Here is a 21,345-nt window from a genome sequence, read left to right on the forward strand (position 1 = left end):
CGTCATTCGTGTCATAACCTATAATTTTAACATTATTTATGTTTGTTAAAAAAAATACCATAGTATTTGTGTAAAAACTTGAAAACAAATTCATTCCTGTTAAATTTTTGGGTAACGTGTGCGTTTTAGTGATCTGTCGAAATGTCGGATCTAATTAAAGTCGGTCGAAAAGTGGAATTAACGCATAAAAATACTCGGGGTGTGATAGCCTATATAGGAAAGACCAATTTCGCTCCCGGTAAATGGATCGGGGTGATTTTGGACGAGCCGAAGGGTAAGAACGACGGTAGCGTACAGGGAGTTGAGTATTTTAAGGTAAGCAAGTATTTCCTAAACTTGTGGATACCCAATTTAGTACTGTTCGAACAAGTTTACTTTGACAAAAAGTTGTCAATTACAATTACTCTCATACCAAAGACCTACTTATAATTATTATTGGTTGGACCAGACAGAATTATTATTGTAAAAATTATTGAATTTTCTACTTTAGATTATAAGTTAATACTTGTAAGTACATAAATTGGTGCATTTTAATAACCCTCTTTGGGCCCATTTGTTGTTTTCTTCCATGGAGTGAGCAGAGCGAATGTGACGTCATGATGACGTAATTTGGCAAAACCATAATTTGACCAACTGTCAAATTACGTCATTCTGACGTCACATTCGTTCCCTCATTCCATGGAGGGTAAAAACGAAAGCGGCCAAACATGTAACAATTCAAACATCAGAGTTGATATTTTAATGCATTCTATATTATAAATTGTAGTGTGAACCAAATTATGGAATGTTTGTCCGGGAAATTCAACTGCAACCACTGGACGACGATGGAAAACCCATCACTGGGTCAAAAACTGGGGAACCACCGGCCTCTAAAATCGCCAGATCCAAAGCGTGAGTATTATTACATGTTATGCAATTATAAGGTTCACTTACATTTTTTTGGCATTATCAAATTAATAACAATTCACTTTGTAACATAATATTATGGGCCTGTAAGTTCTGGACAAGGGACCACAGCGTAAGTAAAAAAACATACAGTATAGTTCAGAAATGCTGTATTGAGCCACTCTGTTTTTTTTTGCAACTAGAACGTCTGGACAAGTTTCTCAAGGGATTGTGTGAGTAGTTTTATTGTATTTATTAAAATGTGCAAGGTTTATAAATACCTTTGTTATATTTTTGCCGCCATCGCTTGTTGAAGTGCTGGAATTAAACCCCAACCCACTCCGTAAGTCTTACATTGTTTTATTTTGCCCTTATTTTTAATGGTTTAATAAGACTTTTATGCTATATTTCTCTCATATTCATCATATTGTTACTGTTGAATCATATTGTTTGTTTACGCTGCTGTAAGTGTCCGACGTAAGACTTCCAAAGGACTAACCACCCTGTCTGCATCCAGGTATCCTAAAGACTATTTTGCATGAAATGATGAAACCCAGTGGTTACTTTAAGTATTGCACTTTTAACAGTGCCAAGATATTCTTGTCTACTTCGAATTAAGTTATAAATCTCTTCAGTTCAAGAATGTCATTGGCGAGCAGTCGACAATCACTAGCAAGCAGTAAACAGTCTTTGGCTGGGAGTAGACACTCATTAGCGGGTAGCGTGAGTCATTTGGCATCACCGGCTGTAGAAAGAGCCCCCGAAAACGACCCCGTCCCTCAAACTCCTAAAAGAGCTTCATTCGTTGAAGTATGCCGCAAACCAACTTTATGTTACAATTATTATAAATCTTTTTAACAAACTTTTAGACTGGTTTTGTCGAAACTCTTAAACCGCAATTTACACCGGGTGCAGTGTTGGCCACTCCTACACCAATAACATCTATGGAAGACAAATTGAGCCACCTACAATTGCAACAGGAAATTGAAAATCGCAATCTGCAAATTCGAGATTTGGCTGAAAAAATTGAAACTATGAAAATTCGACGTCAGGAGGACAAGGAGCGGCTGAAGGACTATGACAAGCTTAAAATACAGGTCTGTGTGACCTGTTTCGAGCGTTCTCCGGCTTATTTGCTTGGCTTTAGCTGGAACAATTAATCGAGTTCAAACTGAAAATTATGGAGGCTCAAAACAGTCTGCAACGCGAACTACAACGAGCCAAACAGGAAGCCAAAGAGGCTGTAGAAGCTAAGGAAGCGCATGTGGAAGAGGTGGCCGATTTGGCTGAAGCAGTGGAAATGGCCACTTTGGACAAGGAAATGGCCGAGGAGAAAGCCGAAGCTTTGCAGGCAGAGTTGGAGGCTTGCAAGGAAAAACTGGATGAAGTTACTTTAGATCTGCAAATTTTAAAAACCGAAATGGAAGAGAAAGGTTTCGACACTGTCTTGCATTTTTTACGCATTAGCTTATTTTCTATACAGCTTTAGGTTCGGGAGGTCCAGATGATCAGGGAATTAGCGCCTACGAAGTCAAACAGCTCCAACAACAAAATGCACGACTGAGGGATACTTTGGTTCGATTGCGGGACTTGTCGGCGCACGACAAGCATGAATATCAGAAACTTTTGAAAGATATTGATCAGAAGAAATCGGAAATTACTGAACTAGGTAAAACTAAAGAGAAGTTGAGTGCTAGAGTGGAGGCTATGGAACAACAAATTGCCGATTTACAAGAGCAGGTAAGCTTGTCATTCCAAAGTAATTCTCTTTTACAAATAATGTTCTCAAAATTTTCAAGTTTTTTCAACTCAAAACATCTTGAAAATTACATTAAAATCAACATTGATTCAGTCATTATAACTTCCAGTCCAAATTCTATTGCCTGAATTGTTGCTTTTGATATGCATTCTTCATGATTCTCTTGAATTATCCTAAAATTTCTTAAATTCTCTTTTTGTAATACTAATGTTGAGGCACTTTACACCCCATTGAATTTCCTCAGGTTGATGCCGCTTTAGGAGCAGAAGAAATGGTTGTAATTTTAGGAGAACAGAAACTGACTCTAGAAGACAAAGTGGCCAAACTGCAGGAGGAAGTGTCCGAACTGGAAGCTTTGCAGGACATGAACGATCAACTGATGGAGAGTAACGCTGAATTAGAGGCGGATCTACGCGAAGAACTTGATATGGCAATGAGTGCTACTCGAGAGGTTGTTTTTTCGTTTTGTTTCCCTCATTTTGCACTTAATCGGTACTTCCTAGGCTATAAGAGATCGGGATGCCGCTCTGGAAACTATAGCGGATCGCGAGGCCACCATAAGCAAATTTCGAAGTTTGGTTCAACAATTACAAGATCAGTCGCTACAATTGCAAGAGCAATTGGAGAAGGAAACGAGTAAACCTGTCAAATCTTTACCCGAAATAGTGGATTTCCAAAAGATTTTCATTGAAACTAAAGCGCACACTAAAGGTAAAATTCTGGAACTTGTAAGGATTATTTTTCCAATTTATAGATATACAGGGTGGTCAGTTTTAAATGTCAATAATTCACCAATCGATAGCCCATCAAAAAATAAGTTGACACACATTATGTAATTTTCCTGAAGAACGCTTCCTAAGGTTTTGAAAATCTTTTTTTGCTCCAACAGTCAGACAGTCAGACTAATTTTATTCTAAAAATTAAAGTTTTAGACTAATATTGTAGCATTTAATGCCAAAATTGTTTACTTTCATCAATGAAGAGTCTGAAACTTAACTTTTACTATAAAAAATAGTTTAAAATTCGATTTTTCAGTCTTAAAGTACAGTGAAGCGTCTAGAAGTCAAATTAATACTGACAAAGCATGAAATGGCATAATTAAGCCTACGAAAAATGTAAAAATAGTTTTTTTTAGTCTGCTATGTCAAAAACTTGGTGAAGATAAGCCTAAAACTCAATTTCTCAAGCTGAAAGCAGTTTCAAACCCCTAAAAATAGTTCAGAGTTCTAAGAAAATGAAAAGCAAAGTAAAAAAACCTGAAAAGTTAGTCTTCAAGTCAATTTTCATGAATCTAATATCAATATTCTGTATTTAAGACTAGTTTGAAGACTAAAATATTGAAATGTATTTTAAATTATGAAAACTTACTTCAAATGCAAAATTTAAGCTTTTGATCTCACTTTTCATTAGTTCAGAGTCACTTTTTGGTGTCCAAGTCAATTTTCAAGGTTGAAATGTGTGAATTTGTTGTAATAAATTTTAGAAAAAGTAGTTTTTCATGGCTACAAGTCAGTTTTCACAAGTTGTTCAACTTATCTGACTACAAAGACAGTTTTTAAGCCTCTCAAGTACATTTCCACCGTTTTCAAGACAATTTTTATGTTGGGTTGGGTTGGTTTTGGGTCTTTATACGTAATTACTCAATTTTGTCGTAAACAAAACTTCAAATCAGAGTTTTGTAAGAGATACTTATTTTGTCAAATTGAAAAAGTAAAAAAAACGGAAAATTTTGAAAAATATCCAGTGATATGAAGAAGAAAAATGAAAACCATCTTTTTTGTTTCGATTAATGGAAGTATTAATTTCATGTGTTTGTTCTAAATTTGATTAAAATTGCTCCAGCGGTCTGACAGTTATGACAAGAAACTGATTTTTTAAACTGAACATTTATGGACTGTATTTTTCTTGGGAAGCATTTTTCAGGAAACTGACATGTATGTTAACTTATTTTTTGACGGGCTATAGAATGGTGAATTATTGACATTTAAAACTGGACCACTCTGTATACACATTTTCTGCCATGTTGCCAAATTGACACTTTTTCTAAAATGATTCTTAAGTAACCAGTAATATACATATTCACACTATAGTAACGTTAACGACAAAATTAACGTTTTTCTTACAAAAACGGGAGTTGTGTCATCTAAACCTTATTTAGCCATCGATTTGGAACTGAGAAGAGTAGACGTGCAACAACTACAACTGCACATCAAATACTTGAGTTCCTATATGCCGGAATCGTTTATGAGTCGTGGAGGCGATCACGATGCTGTTTTGGTTTTGCTGCTCGTTCCCCGGTTGATCCACAAATCTGAAATTCTTCTCGGTCAAATTAAAGACAAATTTCCGGTGGCCGAGAAAGTGGATCGAGCCGGCATTTTAAAGGGTCACGCCCTCGAACAGTACTCGTTTAGATGCCGGATCAGTTTTTACATTTACGCCCTTCAAGTAAATACCAACTGACGTTTCCAGTGATCGGTTTACTGCACCGTTTTATGTTACAGAGCGTGTTGCATCAGTACTACTACTCGTTGAACGCTTGCAAACCGGAAGCGTTACTGAAAGTGGGCGCTACGTATCCGGAAATGGCAGGGCAAGAGAAAAACGTGGATGCGTTCGTCGAATTGGTGAAACGAGACCAGTTGGATGAAAACGTGCCGTTGGAACCTTTGGAGAAGTGCTTCAACTACTTTAAGACGCTATATCCGGCTCTGTTGGGCGCCGAGGATCAAATCAATGAAAACCAGTTGGTTTCTGACTATTTTCGTTTATTGTCTAGTGCAGTGGATGGTTTTTGTACCGATGCCAGCGTCATCAGGTGTCTGTCAGAGGTAAAATTTAAGTTTCATTCAACTGTTATTGCTTACAATGTCAGTAAATTGACGTGAGAAAGTAAAAAGTGTCACTCATTGTAAAAACACGATTTTTGCAGAGTGCCAACGTGGGCGATGTTTGTTTATTGGCGCAACACGTAATCACCACATCGGAACAGTTACAGCAACACTTAAAACAGGCAAAACGACGTCTTCCGACCGATCAAAACGTCATCAAGTTGGGATTCGACAAGGATTTGTACGACACGTTAAATCTGTGTTTCCAACATGCCGCCAGAGTGCTGAAAACAATGCACGAAATTGCGAAAAATGCCACTCAAGTGTTGGCAACAAGCGGAGGCAAGTTTTGATTGTGTTTATTTTTTTTATACAGAAAATTTGGTGTTTTTCCAGAGAACGAAAAAGGTTTGTCCGCTGACAAGTTGAAGGAAATCGCCATGACTGCGTCTGATCGAGTTTACGAGCAAGACGACTTAGGACCCTCTCAAAGCATTAAACAGTCGCTGTCTTTCATTGCGGCCCAAATTAATACAATCTCAAAATTCTTGCAGGATAACGAACTCCAATTTACAACAAGTAAAGACGAAAAGGTATTACGTCATATAAAGTTCGTCCCAGAGTGGCAGTGACGTAATTATTGTCGTTACATGTAAACTGAACGATAATTCATCTTGTATCGACCAGTTTTGTCTCCAAAATGCCGTTTAGGTATAGTGAAAAGAAACAAATCTTTATAATCAAGACTTCATATTTCCAAAAGTTTGAAAAACTACCTTGAATCTTCCAGGGCCATTTTGAAAGTGCCAGAGACTTCTAAAACATTTTTGCAAGCTTCACAGACCTCTAAATGCTATTGAAAACCCTTTACAAATGTTTTAAACTTTCCTTGATTGTTTGAAATTGCCAGAGGCCTCTAGAAGTCTCTCTCTCTCTCTTTAAATGCTACTAAGAACCTTCTAAGCAGTGCCAGAACCCTCTACAATGTCTTAAACCTTTCCATATTTGTGACAACAAGTTTTCTAAAACAGTCAGAAAATCGTTTTTTTTTTACAGTCTAAGACATAAGTGAATTTTACTATGACGTCAAAGTGAATGTCGTCACTGCCACTTTTCGTGGAACCGAGTGTACAAACGCTCCGGACACTTAATAGATCTACAATAATTGTTACAGACTCCCCCTCCAATTCAACTTAGAGCCGAATCGATCAAGAAAGAACTGGAACAAACCAAAACACTGACAAGTCGGCTGGAAAACAAAGAGTCCGACATTAAAGAGCTGAAAAAACTGCTCAAAGAGAAACAGGAACAGCTCTCGGAAATGACGATTCGTAAAGAGTTGGCCGAGAAAAAGCTGGGCAACGTCAACAAAGACTACGAACTGACCATCGAGAAGTTGCAGCGTAAACTCGAAGAGGCCCACAACCAGTATAAGAGGAAAGAGAGGGAGTTTGAGGAAACTTTGGATCACCTACAAACCGACATTGATTCCTTGGAGAATGAAAAGGGAGAGATGAAGGAAAAAATGAAGTTGCTGGCGAAAAGAGCTCAAGCTGAGGCATCGCTAACCCGCAGTGGTCAGTTAGTACCACTCTCTAAATTTTTTTTTTCTAACTCTAATTGATTTAGGATCTACAATGCCATCATTGCAGTCCTCGCTCGGACCAAGTTTACCAGCAGTAGTGCGCGATTCCCCATTGCTTTTGCAAGAAATTAACAATTTGCGTAAACTGTTCCATCAGGAACGCAACGAACGTATTAAATTGCAAAACGCCCAACTGAAAAAACAACTAGACCAATTGGTTCCGTTACCTTCGTTTAAAAACACTCGAGACGAATTGATCGAGGATTTGTTTAAAGAAGGAGCGGCATTAAAACAGGTAATAACTTGTTATTGGAAACTTATTGTTTATGTTTGTCTGTAGCTGTTGTCGCTGACTGTGTTTTCAAACTTTGGCAGCACTTTTCTCCCTGACTGTACCGAATTTAGTGATATTTTGTTAGGCCATTGCATAGGAAATTTAATAAGGATTCCAAAAATGTGTTTAAAACTGTCATTTTCGCACTACAAGTGGGTTTTACAGGCGATTTTGTCCTTGACTGTCCTTTCAAACTGTGTTTCTAGCAGTTCAAATTTTGACACTGTTTTTCTAACTGACTATACTCGATTTTTTAGTGTTTTTTTAGACTATTGGATAGAAAATTTAATGAGGATTCCAAAAATGTGCTTAAAACTGTCATTTTCATACCACAAATGGGTTTTACAGACGATTTTGTCCTTGACTGTCTTTTCAAACTGTGTTTCTAACAATTCAAACTTTGACACCATTTTTCACCATGACTGTACCGATATGTTTTTTGTTTTTTTTGGCTATTGAATAGGAAATTTAACGAAGATTCCAAAAATGTACGTAAATCAAACATTTTCTTACTAGAAGTGGGTTTTACCAGCGATTTTGTCCCTGACTGTCCTTCCGAATTGTGTTTCTTTTAGTTCAAAATTTGACACTGCTTTTCTCCCAGACTGTACCACATTTTATACGGTTTTTCCAAGTAACTGAATAGGAAATTTAACGAGGATTCCAAAAATGTGCTTAAAACTGCCATTTTCTCATTCCAAGTGGGTTTTACAGGCGATTTTGTCTCTGACTGTCCTTTCAAACTGTGTTTCTAGCAGTTCAAATTTTGACACTGTTTTTCTAACTGACTATACTCGATTTTTTAGTGTTTTTTTAGACTATTGGATAGAAAATTTAATGAGGATTCCAAAAATGTGCTTAAAACTGTCATTTTCACACCACAAATGGGTTTTACAGGCGATTTTGTCCTTGACTGTCCTTTCAAACTGTGTTTCTAACAATTTAAACTGTGACACCATTTTTCACCATGACTGTACCGATATGTTTTTTGTTTTTTTTGGCTATTGAATAGGAAATTTAATGAGGATTCCAAAAATGTACTTAAATCAAACATTTTCTGACTAGAAGTGGGTTTTACCAGCGATTTTGTCCCTGACTGTCCTTCCGAATTGTGTTTCTTTTAGTTCAAAATTTGACACTGCTTTTCTCCCAGACTGTACCACATTTTATACGGTTTTTCCAAGTAACTGAATAGGAAATTTAACGAGGATTCCAAAAATGTGCTTAAAACTGCCATTTTCTCATTCCAAGTGGGTTTTACAGGCGATTTTGTCTCTGACTGTCCTTTCAAACTGTGTTTCTGGCAGTTCAAACTTTGACACTGTTTTTCTAACTGACTATACTTGATTTTTTAGTGTTTTTTTAAGTTAGTAGATAGGAAACTTAATGAGGATTTCAAAAATGTGCTTAAAACTGTCATTTTCTCTCTCCAAGTGAGTTTAACAGACGATTTTGTCGCTGACTGTCTTTTCAAACTGTGTTTCTGGCAGTTCAAACTTTGGCAGCACTTTTCTCCCTGACTGTACCGAATTTTGTGATTTTTTTTTAGGTTATTGGATAAGAAATTTAATGAGGATTCCAAAAATGTGCTTAAAACTGTCATTTTCTCTCTCCAAGTGAGTTTAACAGACGATTTTGTCGCTGACTGTCTTTTCAAACTGTGTTTCTGGCAGTTCAAACTTTGGCAGCACTTTTCTCCCTGATTGTACCGAATTTTGTGATTTTTTTTTAGGTTATTGGATAAGAAATTTAATGAGGATTCCAAAAATGTGTTTAAAACTGTCATTTTCTCACTCCAAGTGAGTTTAACAGACGATTTTTTCAAACTGTGTTTCTGGCAGTTCAAACTGTGACAGCGCTTTTCTCTCTGACTGTACCGAATACCTATTGTTTTCATTCGATTGGCAATCTGAAGCCAAGCCTTCTTCAAGGCATTATTATCCTTGTGTTGAGGGTGCTTAGAATCCCACAAAATAGGGAACTTTGGACAAAATCAATTAGCGTAGTGTTAAAATCGTTTTCGTTCATCTCCACGGGCATTTCCGCTGTCCGCATTCCGCGAATGTTCCGGATTCATGTGAACCAAGCTTTAGTTAATATTTCATAATTTGTTATAGGAAATTCTGATGTCATTAGCCAAGCCGGTAGTCCCGCAAATTTACAAACTGAAACCGGGCAGCACCAAAGAAGCGTTCACTAAACATTTTATAGATCAACGGCAACGAATTGCCGCTTTAAAAATGCGCGCCGAACAATTCCAAAACAAAGTAGGGCGAGAAGTGGTCAAGAGGAAATACGGGGGCAGAATCGATGCCGATTTTACAGTATTTCCTACCAAGGAAATGACCAAAGTAAGTTTTTCCTTTAATCAACATTTTGGATGAGTTAATTCGCGTTTTTTTTTGTACGATTTAAGGCGATGAACGAAACCGCAGCAGTGGATTTAGGTTTCATTAAAATACCAAAATCTCAATTGGGAACGAACGTTAAACCGGAAATAATCAATTTGCAACTTGATTTCGATGATTTACAGAAAATTTTAACCACCCTATCCTAAGATTTTTAGTTTACTGTCAGCATTTGCGCAAATTGCTATAATGCTGCACATATGTCTTAACCTATAGCTTTTAAAGCTATTATGTTATTCATTTCAAGCTTTACTAAAACCATGTGATCCTTATACTTATTTAATAATATGCTTACAATTTTTAGAAATTTTTCTGGGTTCTCTATGGAGTAAAGAAATAAATAATGAACGGAATTTATTCAAGAAAAGTACGTTTTGCCTTGCATGTTACCCTTTTCCGAATTTACTGTTTAATCTTTATAGGGTGATTGTACAGAGTGTCTCAAATACGATGGCAGATTTGGAATAAGCAAAAAATTTTCAAAATATGCACTGTCTTACCTGGCATGAATAATAATGTAAATCATACATAAGTAAACATTTTTCAATCGGGGACCACCTAATGAGTTTACCCACGTTCCAAAAACGGCTTTTCCGGCACTCGTACTTAATTATATCTGAGTGAATTTCTGACATTCTTTCAGAGACCGCCCGGATAACGTAACATGCCTAATAATGTACGTCGGGACCAAAATACTGTCGCCACCTCACTAGACAGAGGTCCAGCCGACTAATTGCTTGTTTTTGCCCTGGGTGACAAGGTTAAGAAAGGTTCCGACACAACAGTAGGGTGGCCTTGCCCTAAAAGGGCAGACGACAGGCGTTAAAAAAGTGTGATAACTTGAATTCCGCTTCCGCTTTTTGGCGGACACGTTTTCCCAAATTTAAGTTTAGTCATTTTTAATTCGCAACATCTCTAATACAATTGACAGATTTACTGTTTGTACTGTGACAATCGGCAGTCTGTCGTACACAATTTAAGTGTCACGTGACAATTGTCAAATTTAGCGGAACACAACTTGTGAAAAAGGAAAAATTTCCATCGCTGGATATTTGGGAAAAACTTTAAATTATTTTGTGGTAAATTATATTATTATTCATTTTGTAGTTTTATGAGTTGTTTTTTGGCAGTTGTGACGTGTAACTGTCTATTGTGGGTATATTTCAATCTGTCACAATAGTGGTAACTGTCAAGGAACACTCCATGAAGGTATAAAATTATAAAACCTTCTCAAGAGCACTTTTTAGCACTGTAAATCACATTCAATGACAGTCGTGACGTGCATCACGGTATTTTAATTTGTAAGCTATAAAATGACCCAAAATAATTGGAAATGATTAGAAACGTACAGTTTATTTACTTTTAACAGATAAAATACAATTTTTCCTTAATAGACTTTTTGTCTTCGTCTTGAGCATGCAGTTATCAATGTTTCTCTTTTCGTTACTAGATCACACTTGCATAAAACATTCTTCTATTGGAATGCAAATATTAATAAATATACATTATAATCCATCAATAATAACCATAAAGCTATCAAATCATATACAACCATTATAAAGTGAAAAAAGCCAAAGTAGGCAAAAACTATGGTGCCACTAATCGTAACGGTCTTTAAAGTGTCAAAAATTCCATTGTGGTGATTATATAGGTAGGGCGCCCCATTGTCCAGACTTATTTGCATTTGACTTAAGGGGTTTTTAACGATTGCAGTACTTATGACTGTCTAACTAAATCGTTTTAGGTAAATCCCTGCGTCTTAAGGGTTAACGACTGTAGCTTACACAAATTATCGGTAATCTTTGGCCCTAAAGTCAGTTTGTTTTGGTAATGTAAAAAAAAAGCGTCTCTGGTCGTAAAAATGGTAAAGGCGCCAAAATTTATCACAACACCGGTGGGATGGTATAGTCAAAACCATTAGCTAATTGACAGATAATAAAAAGTGGTAAAAGCCAGAAAAAATATAACACAGAAGCCCTTTTCTGCCTTGGCGAGATTGATGGGGCTACAAAGGCAATTACTCGGGTTGAAGTGTCCTTTTTTACCCAAAAAGCGTGTTTTTTTTTTAATTTTAAACCCTATTTCGACAGTTTAAGTGGCATGGGCTTTATAACACACTTGATGTTTGTGTGTTTTTCTTATTGTAAACAAGCCTGATGGTTTCGAAGCTTGTTGAAAACTTCTAATCGCTATAAAGCAAAATATTAGCAAATATGGACCGAGGGTGTGTTTATTGTTACGTTTTACTCGGCGCCTTTGTTTATACGGTTTACATATGCCGTTGCCAAATATTTATAGTTTTTCAGGGTAAACACCCCGTAGAAGCCACAGAAATTTCGCAGTTTAGTGTCAACGGGGTGCGTGTGGTTTCTGCCTGACAACTTAACACAAATAACCCGGTTGCGGATTAGTTTACGGTGTGTTTATCTTTGAAATTGTTCTATATACATTAGTGGTAAATCCAAAACCGACCATAGGAAAACCGTGTAACGGACAGAGAAACGTAGGTAATTGCATGCGCGGAAGAAAGACAGAAAACGAAAAAAATATCAAGTAGGCCATATTTTTAGCGCGCTGTTGCCAAACGCCGTAAGTAAGTTTGTCGAGGGTATTGAATACTTACGGCGTTTGGCAACAGCGCGTTAAAAACATGGCCTACTTTATATTTTTTTCGTTTTCTCTCTTTCTCCCGCGCATGCAATTACCTACGTTTCTCTGTCCGTTACACGGTTTTCCTATGGTCGCTTTTGGATTTACCTGTATACAGTGTGTATCCAAAAGTTCTACCTGAAATGCTATTCTAGAGGTTTTCTTGAGGGGGCCGTACAGTAGAAACCATCATATTAACAGTTTTTTGTGTTTTTTTGATAAAAAACTAGTTGTTACGTGCAATTTAGATGAGACCTTCATTGGTGTAGTTTAGTTGTCAATCACAGACACAGATTGTCCTACGTTTTCCTGAAGGGCCTAATTATTATACTTCCTCTGTTCTAATTAACAAGGTTTAACGAAAACTTAAAACAAAAAATCACGGTCAAATACAGGCAAAAAAACAACACGCCTCTCAAATTTCGGAAATACAAACAAGTAAATTGAGTGGAGCGGCACCATTTTCAAGGATGACGTCTAGACACGTACCACCCTGTGATATTTGTCGCCTCTGCGTCGGACCCTTATACTTTTGTCTTCCTATTTAGATTGCGAAATGCCATCTTTTAAAAAGGGCGATCACTTATGCTCGTTTTTCCTGTTAAATTGCTTTTAGTCGCCACTTTGACTGTCAAAATCTGAATAGTTTTCTTATTAAACGAAGTTACTCAAAAATGTATATTATTGTATGTATAAAACATTCTATTTAGTTTACATGTTCTTCCCTTCCCATCCCTGGTTTCCCAATATGATAAAGACAAACATCTGGCAACGCAGCGCTTTTAACGGCAATGACTAAGCAAGGGTCTAATTAGTGCTGTTAAGAGAGAACGGTTTGCAAATCAATGCTCTAGAAAAAGACGTCACATAACTTTGTACACGCCAGTGGTGCCAAAACATTTGACATTGTAGAAAGTATTAATAAAACACAAGTTTCCCCGGTAAAAAATAGCAACATTTATTTACATAATACTAAAACATGTATGATCACAGACAATTTTAAATTTACATAAATAAAACAGTTTATAAATACATTTTATATTGTTAATCACTTTCTTAGGATACTTTCAATGGAATGATCTGACTGAAATGTCCGTACAGGTGTCGGGTACATATTTTGGCTTAATGGCTTGTTGAACTGAGATCCAGCGTATTGGGAAGGGGAATAGTAAGAATGGTGGAAAATGTAGGGATAGTATGAATAATACAGGGGGTCCAGTTGTGGCCAGTAATTATAATACTGGTAGGGCAACACTGGCTGGTTTGAACTTGAAGACTGCTCCCCACAAGCACAAGGAACTGAACTGTCAACTTTTGCAACTTTGACAGGTGGTGAAACTGCCTCGTTTTTCATCTCCAACCGTTCACGATTTTCTTTATTTGCCTCGTTTTGCGGAGGTTCCTCATCATCGACCACGTTAATCAGTTCATCCTTGTCGGTTTCTTCAGAGCGCACTTTCCTTTTACACTTGGCCTGTCCGTTTTGCCGGAAACCCTTCGCAAAAGGATTGTTGTCAATCTTCAATTGGGTGATTTTTTCATTCTGGTAAGCGGTCACAGCAATAAATTGCGTTTCCGCGAACACAATGCACGTACTGGGCGCCCAGCCCAACGAACTAGGATCCGCAGTTTTTGCAATCACGATCCGAGGTTGGTACTTGTGCATGGACGATAGCACAACCTGAAGAAAAATTATAATGTAAGTAAATTAAATCAAATTGATAACATTTTCGTACTTGTCCTGTTGGTGGCGCAGGCGTGTTTGTTAGTTTTAATCTACCAAAACTCACTGGCTGCGACATCCAATATTCCCCTTTGGCTGGCCCCTCCGGATGTAAATAGAGCCTGTGAGGACTCTGCACTTCTTCGGACCCTATAAAAATGAAACAGTGTTAGGGAAGTTGTTGTTTAGTCGTGTTTTTTCAAGGGTTTTCCAGTTTAAATTGCAAAATTCCTGACAATCACTGCGCTATAACCTCTAAACATCAACAAATGTACGTCAATGTCACGCAGCGTTGCCAGACTACGAAAGTTGTCAATATTATCGATTTTTTTTTGAGAACTGTTACATTCAAGTTTTTTTGTAGTATATGCTGCTGATTATTTTACAGTCAGTTTATTTCTTCAGAATGGTTATATTACCACGGCAAACATCAAAGTTAGATAAATAATTTGTAGGTTACACTCTGGCAACGTTGAATTGTCAAAAATGACATTCAACGTCAATTAGGTAAGTTTGCTGCGACTGCTTATACTTAGCTGCTAAGCCGCTGACGTTAAAACGTGAACCTACCCGCAAGCTTATTCTATGAAATAAATCAAAAACTATTTACCTGCTGGAGCCCATCCTGACGCCGTACTGTATTTAAACCTGCATTTAGCGGCCGGCACCATTTCCAGAAACACGCAGTAGACACTCTGCGGTTTCAGTTCCGATAGTTGGATTTGTAGAGCTGGGAACATTCGTCTGAAACAAGGTGATTTTCTTAAATTTCCACGCCCATCCAGGGTCATTACCAAAAAAGACAGTAAAGTCCGGCTAAATACTATTATCCTGTATTTTTGGTGGTTTCACTATCAAACGAACCGACACAGGGTGAATCCTTTTCACCTTGCCCAAACACTCTCTTGAAAGCATAGTGGACTATTTTGCAGACCATTGAACTGAAGAGAGTGCGGCATTCTTTGAAAAGGTATCTTATATTTAATCAAGCATAATAAGAACACTGCGGTGATTTTCATCAGTTTTTTCCAAGCAAATTAAAGCCACTCATGGACAAAACTCAAAAATATTACTACAAACCGTAAAACGTGAACTGTCAAAAAGGAGTAGCTTTAAGGGTGGCCCCGTTAAATTTAGGGCTTTTTCTAAGTAAAACAGCTTCTTGCGGCATCCCTTTTCTCTGGTCTGTCGATGAAATCAAGTGTTAAGACGACGCCACAATGGACATAAGAACAGCTTATCTGGTGTCTTTTCTTTGTCTGATTTTACCGACAAACAAGTCATCGAACTGTTGCAGTTTTCCACTTGATTTTTGTCGTGACTAGGCGCCGTCATTTATGACTGGTGGTGAGTTAGATTTTTAAAGTTTTGTCTTAATTAATTAAAAAGTTATCAATACAAATATCCTAACGAATTTTGACCAATAAGGTGCCAGTAAATTCTGATTTTTGACATTTGGCGTATATCCCTCCATCCTGCTCTATCAAACATCAATAAAACAAGACGGCTATGCATTAGTTCCTAACTGGATTGTTTTAAGTTTTTCTTAACCTCACTTTTTTCCCCCCCATTTCCCATTTTATTGTCTTGTCTTGTTAGGTATGATGGTTAAAAAAAACTGAGGAAAATACCAAAACAGTCAGAAAAAGAACGGAAATTCAGATCTAAGAAATGCCCAAAACAAAAACATGAAAAACGCACAGCGATTATGACGCACTCCAATGTAAAAGGTAAGATTTCTCTTTACAGCCCCAATAATGGTTTATTGCAGTCCTTACTTAAAAATGATGACACCTTAAACAGGTAACCAGACTGAATATTTCAAAAAGTAGAAAAGTCAAGTGGTTTTATGAATAAGCAGGTTATTTTACGATTTTTTTTTTATTGTTTGGACGTGACCCATTGTGATGATGGTAAAGGGAGGAAGTGCCGATAAAGTCGGCCAGGAAGTGGATTTGCGTTCCGAAAAACCACGTGGCGACGGAATCGATAGTTTATTTATATTTCGCCCCAAACCAACATCCTTTTCCACCTCAAAGTGGCGAGATTTGTGTTTTTGGATCGAAACTAATATGCCCCTATGTATACACGATTTTAAGCGTTACTTACCTTCCGGACTTAGTTATAATCATCTCCGTATCCAGGTTACTGAATACCTGCCATAATCCTGCATTCTGCAAAACAGCCTTACAATGGATAGTTGGTACTGCTGTAATGTAATAAGTTTTTATTTAATTTAGTGGTAATTTAGGGTTAAAGTCTCTTTTTTTTAGTGAGGTATTTTTGATAACTGTACAATACAGGGTGGGGACAGAAAGGTAAATTATCAAGTAGGCCCTATAGTTAACCAATATTTTGTTGTTTAGGTCCATATAGCGGCATGTTTTGGGGATTTTCCAATTAACGTCAAATTAAGGCTGTGATTTGTTGTTTTACGACTCTATATTATGTGTTTACCATATACAGAGTGTTCAGAAACATTTTAAAGATCTTATCAAACGTGGCACTTTCCAAATGAATCTAGAAGCTTTTGACAATTTAAAATAGTACTGGGATAGTTTAAAACAGTTGTAGAGGGCTCTGAAACTTTTCAGAAGGTTGTCAGTAGCATTTAGAGGCCTCTGGCAATTTAAAACTATTCTTGGAAAGTCTAAGACAGTTTTAGTAAGCTCTGGAAATTTTCAAAATGGTCTCAATAGTTTTCACCCTGTATAGTACAGTTACAGTCCATGAAAGTCAAGGTTTTTTAAGTTAGCAGAAAGCTTAGATAATTTAAGTCCATTTGCGGTGCAAATCGCATTAAACACACAAAGTTTAAAACAAAATTATTGAAAGAATCTGTATTTTGATGTTGTTCAACACTAAATTCATTACAATTAAATGAATAACACTTTAAACGTATCAGTGTAACTCACCTTTAAACTGGCTGCTCATTTTGGTACAACACTAATTTAAACTTTTCGCACTTTCAGTACAACACTACCTCAGAACTGACAGGGAACCCTTCACATTAAGAACTGGTGCTAGTTGGCGAAATATTTGCCGCCATAGGGTTGGTTTATAGGCGCAAAAACCACCCCCTCCAAGGTTCCAGACGGGTTTTATGATTGGTCCGTTTTAAGGGTAGTACCTATCGCCGGTACTTCGGTTATCCGGTTGGTCCGACGGTTCCTTGTCGGAACTAATGGTTTTTGCCTTTTGATAGTACCATAGTAAGGCCTCAAAATCCATCGTCCAACGTGTATACAGATTTTTTTAATTTGCGATAACAAATTCCAAATATTTTTATTTGTACTAAACAGATAGGAATAGACGTACATTAATTATCACTTTACCGTCTTTATAATTATTAATACACTCATTGATGAAATAACAATTAAAAATTGTACGCCAAAATGGCGTACTATACAGGTGTGGTAAATCCAAAAGCGACCATAAGAAAACCGTGTAACGGACAAAGAAACGTAGGTAATTGCATGCGCGGGAGAAAGACAGAAAACGAAAAAAATATCAAGTAGGCCATATTTTTAGCGCGCTGTTGCCGTAAGTATTCAATACCCAAGGATTGTAAACAGTACAGGAGTGCTTAATCCCATAAGCGCAATCTTGCCGGTATCGGCTCGGGCCGGTGACGATTTTTACGTCACCATGGGGTCGGAGTAAACCGAAATCACAGGCACCCTTGACAATCTCGTACATAGCGTCTCGGGCGAATATTTAGCGTATTGTGCGCCCGAAGGCCCACTGTGACGTCAGAATTCATTCGCCGCCGGGAAACAAAATCGGCCGATCGAGCAATCCTGTACTGTTTACCGTCCTTGTTCAATACCCTCGACAAACTTACTTACGGCGTTTGGCAACAGCGCGCAAAAAACATGGCCTACTTGATATTTTTTTCGTTTTCTGTCTTTCTCCCGCGCATGCAATTACCTACGTTTCTCTGTCCGTTACACGGTTTTCCTATGGTCGCTTTTGGATTTATCACACCTGTATTGCATTCTGTGTGTGTCCAAAGGTCACGTGACCTCTGTACAATTTTGTATTAGTGGTGCCATGTGATTTTTAGATCTCAATGTCTTTTCTTTTGATCAATATAACAAACAGACTATACGTACACAAAGATCGTGTGGACTTCAAACCTAATCAAAGACTCATTAATTTCTCCTTGGAATTTCATCTAGAAACAAACATTTGCTCTGTGAATCATTTCTAAACACGTTAAAACTAATTAAGGGTCGTACTTGAAATGACATAAAATATCCGTTTTCCCTCCGTAGGTAACCGTATTCGTTCAGCCTTAATGGATTTTTAAAGAGGATTTTCGCAAATATTCTCATAATTGACTGGGTCCTGGTATTTATAATAACTTTACCTACTATTTTATGGTATTTTTTAGAATTTGGGTTGTTATAAAAGCAGGCAGGCTAATAAAATATTGAGAAACTGATTAGACTGACTCATACGATGTTTACTTGAAGTGACAGTGGTTTACATGGCCTGTTCCATGAAAACGTATAGTTTTTTCTAATTTATGGTCTTTTTAGGGGTTTTTGCAACTCTCTACACTGTCTGCACCGAAGCTGCTCCAGAGCAACACGCATTAAAGAACGGAATAATGCTAATGTACACAGAACGTCTTAACGGTAAGGTAATTTTTCCCTAATCAAGAATATAGATTTAAAACTGTCACTTTTCTTCTGTTTCGTTCAAGATGTTACTACCGGTCTTTATTTAACACGTGGTAACTCGGTTACTATGACAGCTAAAAAGTTCTTTCAAACGTCAAAAGGTAGCTCACAATTTTTGCTTTCTTTTACCGGAACACAGTTTTCTTTAAAAAAATCACAAATAACCGAAATATCGGCCGGGAATAAAGTAGGGCAAGTGAACAAGCTTTTCAAAGAGGTCACAATTTGACAGCTCCTAACTTGGTTCTTGTGACAGTTAGGAAGTTCGTTCCAACGTCAAAATGTAACCTAAAGCTCCGCTTTCTTTTTGTTAAGACAGAGTTTTTATGAAATAAACACTAATAACTGAGGAAATCGGCTTAGAACACTGTTGTGCACGCCGCATTTCTGTTGAAGGATAAACTAGATTTTTTCACGTTTTTTTGAATATTTATCAGTCTTTTTGACGTTACTTCTGACAGTATCTAGACAGAAACGATCTCTATGACGTAATTTGACTATTTCAAGACACTGGAAATGCTTCAAACGTCAATTTTGACAACTCTAACACAGAAAAACCGTTGTTGACTGTACTTGACACTTTTCGGACATTTTTTATACCTTTTGACGTCGCATTACAATTATTGCTGTGTATAGTCGATTTCACAGTTTTTTAAATTATTTTCAGTTGTTCTACTCTTTTCCAATTCTTTCTTATTTATCTATCGCATTTGAAAAATCTCTCTCTCTCCGTTTCTTTCAAATTGCCACTTTATTGATTTGCTTCACTCGATTACAGTTTTTATATCAAAATTCCATGGATTTACAGTCAATTAATGGACATTTTTAATACAAAAATCTCCATATTAAGACAATTGCAATGTATAGTGACCAACTAAGACGATACACTGCGACACTATTGCATAAGTCAGTGTCGCATTGATGGCAAATGCCATCGTCACCCACATCCGGACACTCGTGCACACTAGAAATAACCAAATTCTGATAAATGGTGCATCCTCTTTTAATCAATTCGCCAGTTGCTAAAAAAATTGCAATTTTAATTTTATAAACAAAAAATATACAAACTTACCTTTAGAATAGGCGTGGAAACATTTGGAATTTTCGTCGTCACACTTTTTGATATCAAAATGAGAGACATAACTGCATAACAAGTTTGTACTGTCACAAACGAAACATTCCAGAGAATTTGCTGGAAAATGTGAAATTATTTTTACGGAAATCGTTGTGCTCTGGCACTTACCCAGTGTCCCAAAGGTGCACAAGAGGAAAGTCACTGAAAATGTTTTGCTTAAATACATGGTTTGTGACTGACTAATTTTTTTTTAGGAGTGTTATTACTTTACTCATTGTGCTAAATTATTGATTGTTATATAAATAAATGAAGAAAGTTTTAGTCAACCACAAAATTAACCGAACAAAACCCAGTTTAGGAGATATAAAACCAGAAAATGTCAGAAATATTTGATTTTATTTACACATTTAATTAACTTGGTCAACAAATTTGTTTTAACCCAAAAATGATTTTTTTATGCAGCCCGCCATACATACTGAAGTAACACGGGTTGCAGTGAGGCCGTTGATAGTTGCTTGCACCGCCTACTATACTAGAAAGCCTAGAAGGTCAAAAATTCCAATATGGCGGAAATAGTGATGACAGTTTGTAATGTGGAAATTGAGTTTTTTGAGGATTAGATGAATTTTTACGGTTTAAAATCAAAATTTGAGGTTATTTGCGTATTTTTGTTTGCTGCCGTTCATAAGTTTTTCAAGCCACATTGTAACAGCAATTCAGGAAAAAGCCCAACCGTGTCAGTTTTTACCGGATCTAACTCAACAGTGGTTAAACACTTTGATTTTACTCCAACACTATACTCAGTGGTAAGTACTTTCTAGTACAGTAAACTTATTAGGTAGGTACTTGTTACATGCACAGGTATGCGAGTTACATTTTAAAGCATCCTTCATTGTGAGAGCAACAAAAATAATTTTGAATGAATGTTCTTGGTAATAACATAGGAACCATTTACCAGTTTTGCTTACCTAGTTTTAAGGATTTACAGATTTTCTTACATTGAACAGTGTTTAAACTAGTTTGTTGTTTGTTGTACTTTCCAGGACAAATGTTCTAACCAAATTTGTTTAGTCTGGACGTGATTGTGTTTTTCACTCACAACTTGCAATCAATTACACGAAACAATAAAAAAAACACATTTTTTACTGCATCTGCATACGTTTGTCAACGACGCCATTAAAAGTGACATTTTAGGTTTTCTAGTATAGAGGGCGATGATAGAGTTGTAATTGGGTGTTAAACATAAAATTATGAATTAAAACATAATCGCGGCTAAAGCTTTACTAAAAAAAACAAAATGGCGTCTGCTGTCAACGCAATAACTGTCAAATCAAGTGGATTTTCAAGTAGTTGTCGCTTATGTTGCTGCACATGAAATTTGTGACGTCATCCTAATTTGGCTTGATTT

At 36.8% G+C, this 21,345-nt stretch overlaps 4 protein-coding genes across 9 annotated transcripts; 2 read left to right on the forward strand and 2 right to left on the reverse strand.

Moving 5' to 3' along the window:
- Nucleotides 1-18: 18 nt before the first annotated feature.
- On the forward strand, nucleotides 19-10,169 carry DCTN1-p150 (dynactin subunit 1). Of its 2 annotated transcripts, XM_081985901.1 has the most exons (20): nucleotides 19-315; nucleotides 767-891; nucleotides 998-1,018; nucleotides 1,089-1,118; nucleotides 1,202-1,228; nucleotides 1,355-1,402; nucleotides 1,521-1,695; nucleotides 1,755-1,982; nucleotides 2,033-2,318; nucleotides 2,369-2,625; nucleotides 2,889-3,095; nucleotides 3,148-3,355; nucleotides 4,803-5,092; nucleotides 5,149-5,475; nucleotides 5,577-5,817; nucleotides 5,872-6,068; nucleotides 6,650-7,052; nucleotides 7,105-7,355; nucleotides 9,512-9,745; nucleotides 9,811-10,169. In XM_081985901.1, exons 1-20 carry the CDS (start codon nucleotides 142-144, stop codon nucleotides 9,949-9,951), a joined length of 3,870 nt encoding a protein of 1,289 aa, XP_081842027.1. In that variant the 5' UTR covers nucleotides 19-141; the 3' UTR covers nucleotides 9,952-10,169. The 2 variants fall into 2 exon arrangements, with proteins under 2 accessions (XP_081842027.1, XP_081842028.1); XM_081985902.1 differs by lacking the exons at nucleotides 998-1,018; nucleotides 1,089-1,118; nucleotides 1,202-1,228; nucleotides 1,355-1,402 and having other exon boundaries at nucleotides 20-315.
- A 3,215-nt stretch (nucleotides 10,170-13,384) lies between these two features.
- On the reverse strand, nucleotides 13,385-17,232 carry LOC145733250 (T-box transcription factor TBX6-like). 2 transcript variants are annotated; one of them, XM_081986006.1, is made up of 5 exons: nucleotides 17,090-17,232; nucleotides 16,284-16,383; nucleotides 14,785-14,918; nucleotides 14,188-14,324; nucleotides 13,385-14,132 (listed from the first exon to the last, which is right to left on the reverse strand). In XM_081986006.1, exons 1-5 carry the CDS (start codon nucleotides 17,106-17,108, stop codon nucleotides 13,500-13,502), a joined length of 1,023 nt encoding a protein of 340 aa, XP_081842132.1. In that variant the 5' UTR covers nucleotides 17,109-17,232; the 3' UTR covers nucleotides 13,385-13,499. The 2 variants fall into 2 exon arrangements, with proteins under 2 accessions (XP_081842132.1, XP_081842133.1); XM_081986007.1 differs by lacking the exons at nucleotides 16,284-16,383; nucleotides 17,090-17,232 and adding an exon at nucleotides 15,255-15,490.
- LOC145733274 (uncharacterized) lies at nucleotides 14,036-21,025 on the forward strand. Of its 4 annotated transcripts, none has more exons than XM_081986048.1 (4): nucleotides 14,036-14,150; nucleotides 15,774-15,904; nucleotides 18,719-18,817; nucleotides 18,886-21,025. In XM_081986048.1, the coding sequence occupies exons 2-4, from the start codon at nucleotides 15,883-15,885 to the stop codon at nucleotides 19,089-19,091; spliced, it is 327 nt and encodes a 108-aa protein (XP_081842174.1). In that variant the 5' UTR covers nucleotides 14,036-14,150; nucleotides 15,774-15,882; the 3' UTR covers nucleotides 19,092-21,025. The 4 variants fall into 4 exon arrangements, 3 of the variants coding, with proteins under 3 accessions (XP_081842174.1, XP_081842172.1, XP_081842173.1); XM_081986046.1 differs by lacking the exon at nucleotides 14,036-14,150 and adding an exon at nucleotides 14,794-14,928; XM_081986047.1 differs by lacking the exon at nucleotides 14,036-14,150 and adding an exon at nucleotides 14,935-15,144.
- LOC145733270 (uncharacterized) lies at nucleotides 19,595-21,305 on the reverse strand. Its single transcript, XM_081986042.1, has 3 exons — nucleotides 20,106-21,305; nucleotides 19,935-20,054; nucleotides 19,595-19,884 (listed from the first exon to the last, which is right to left on the reverse strand). The coding sequence occupies exons 1-3, from the start codon at nucleotides 20,161-20,163 to the stop codon at nucleotides 19,688-19,690; spliced, it is 375 nt and encodes a 124-aa protein (XP_081842168.1). The 5' UTR covers nucleotides 20,164-21,305; the 3' UTR covers nucleotides 19,595-19,687.
- Between the last annotated feature and the right edge of the window lie 40 nt (nucleotides 21,306-21,345).

Source organism: Ips typographus, linkage group LG8, assembly GCF_016097725.1.
Source record: "Ips typographus isolate SLU linkage group LG8, UJ_Ityp_2.0, whole genome shotgun sequence".
NCBI classification, from domain to species: domain Eukaryota; kingdom Metazoa; phylum Arthropoda; class Insecta; order Coleoptera; family Curculionidae; genus Ips; species Ips typographus.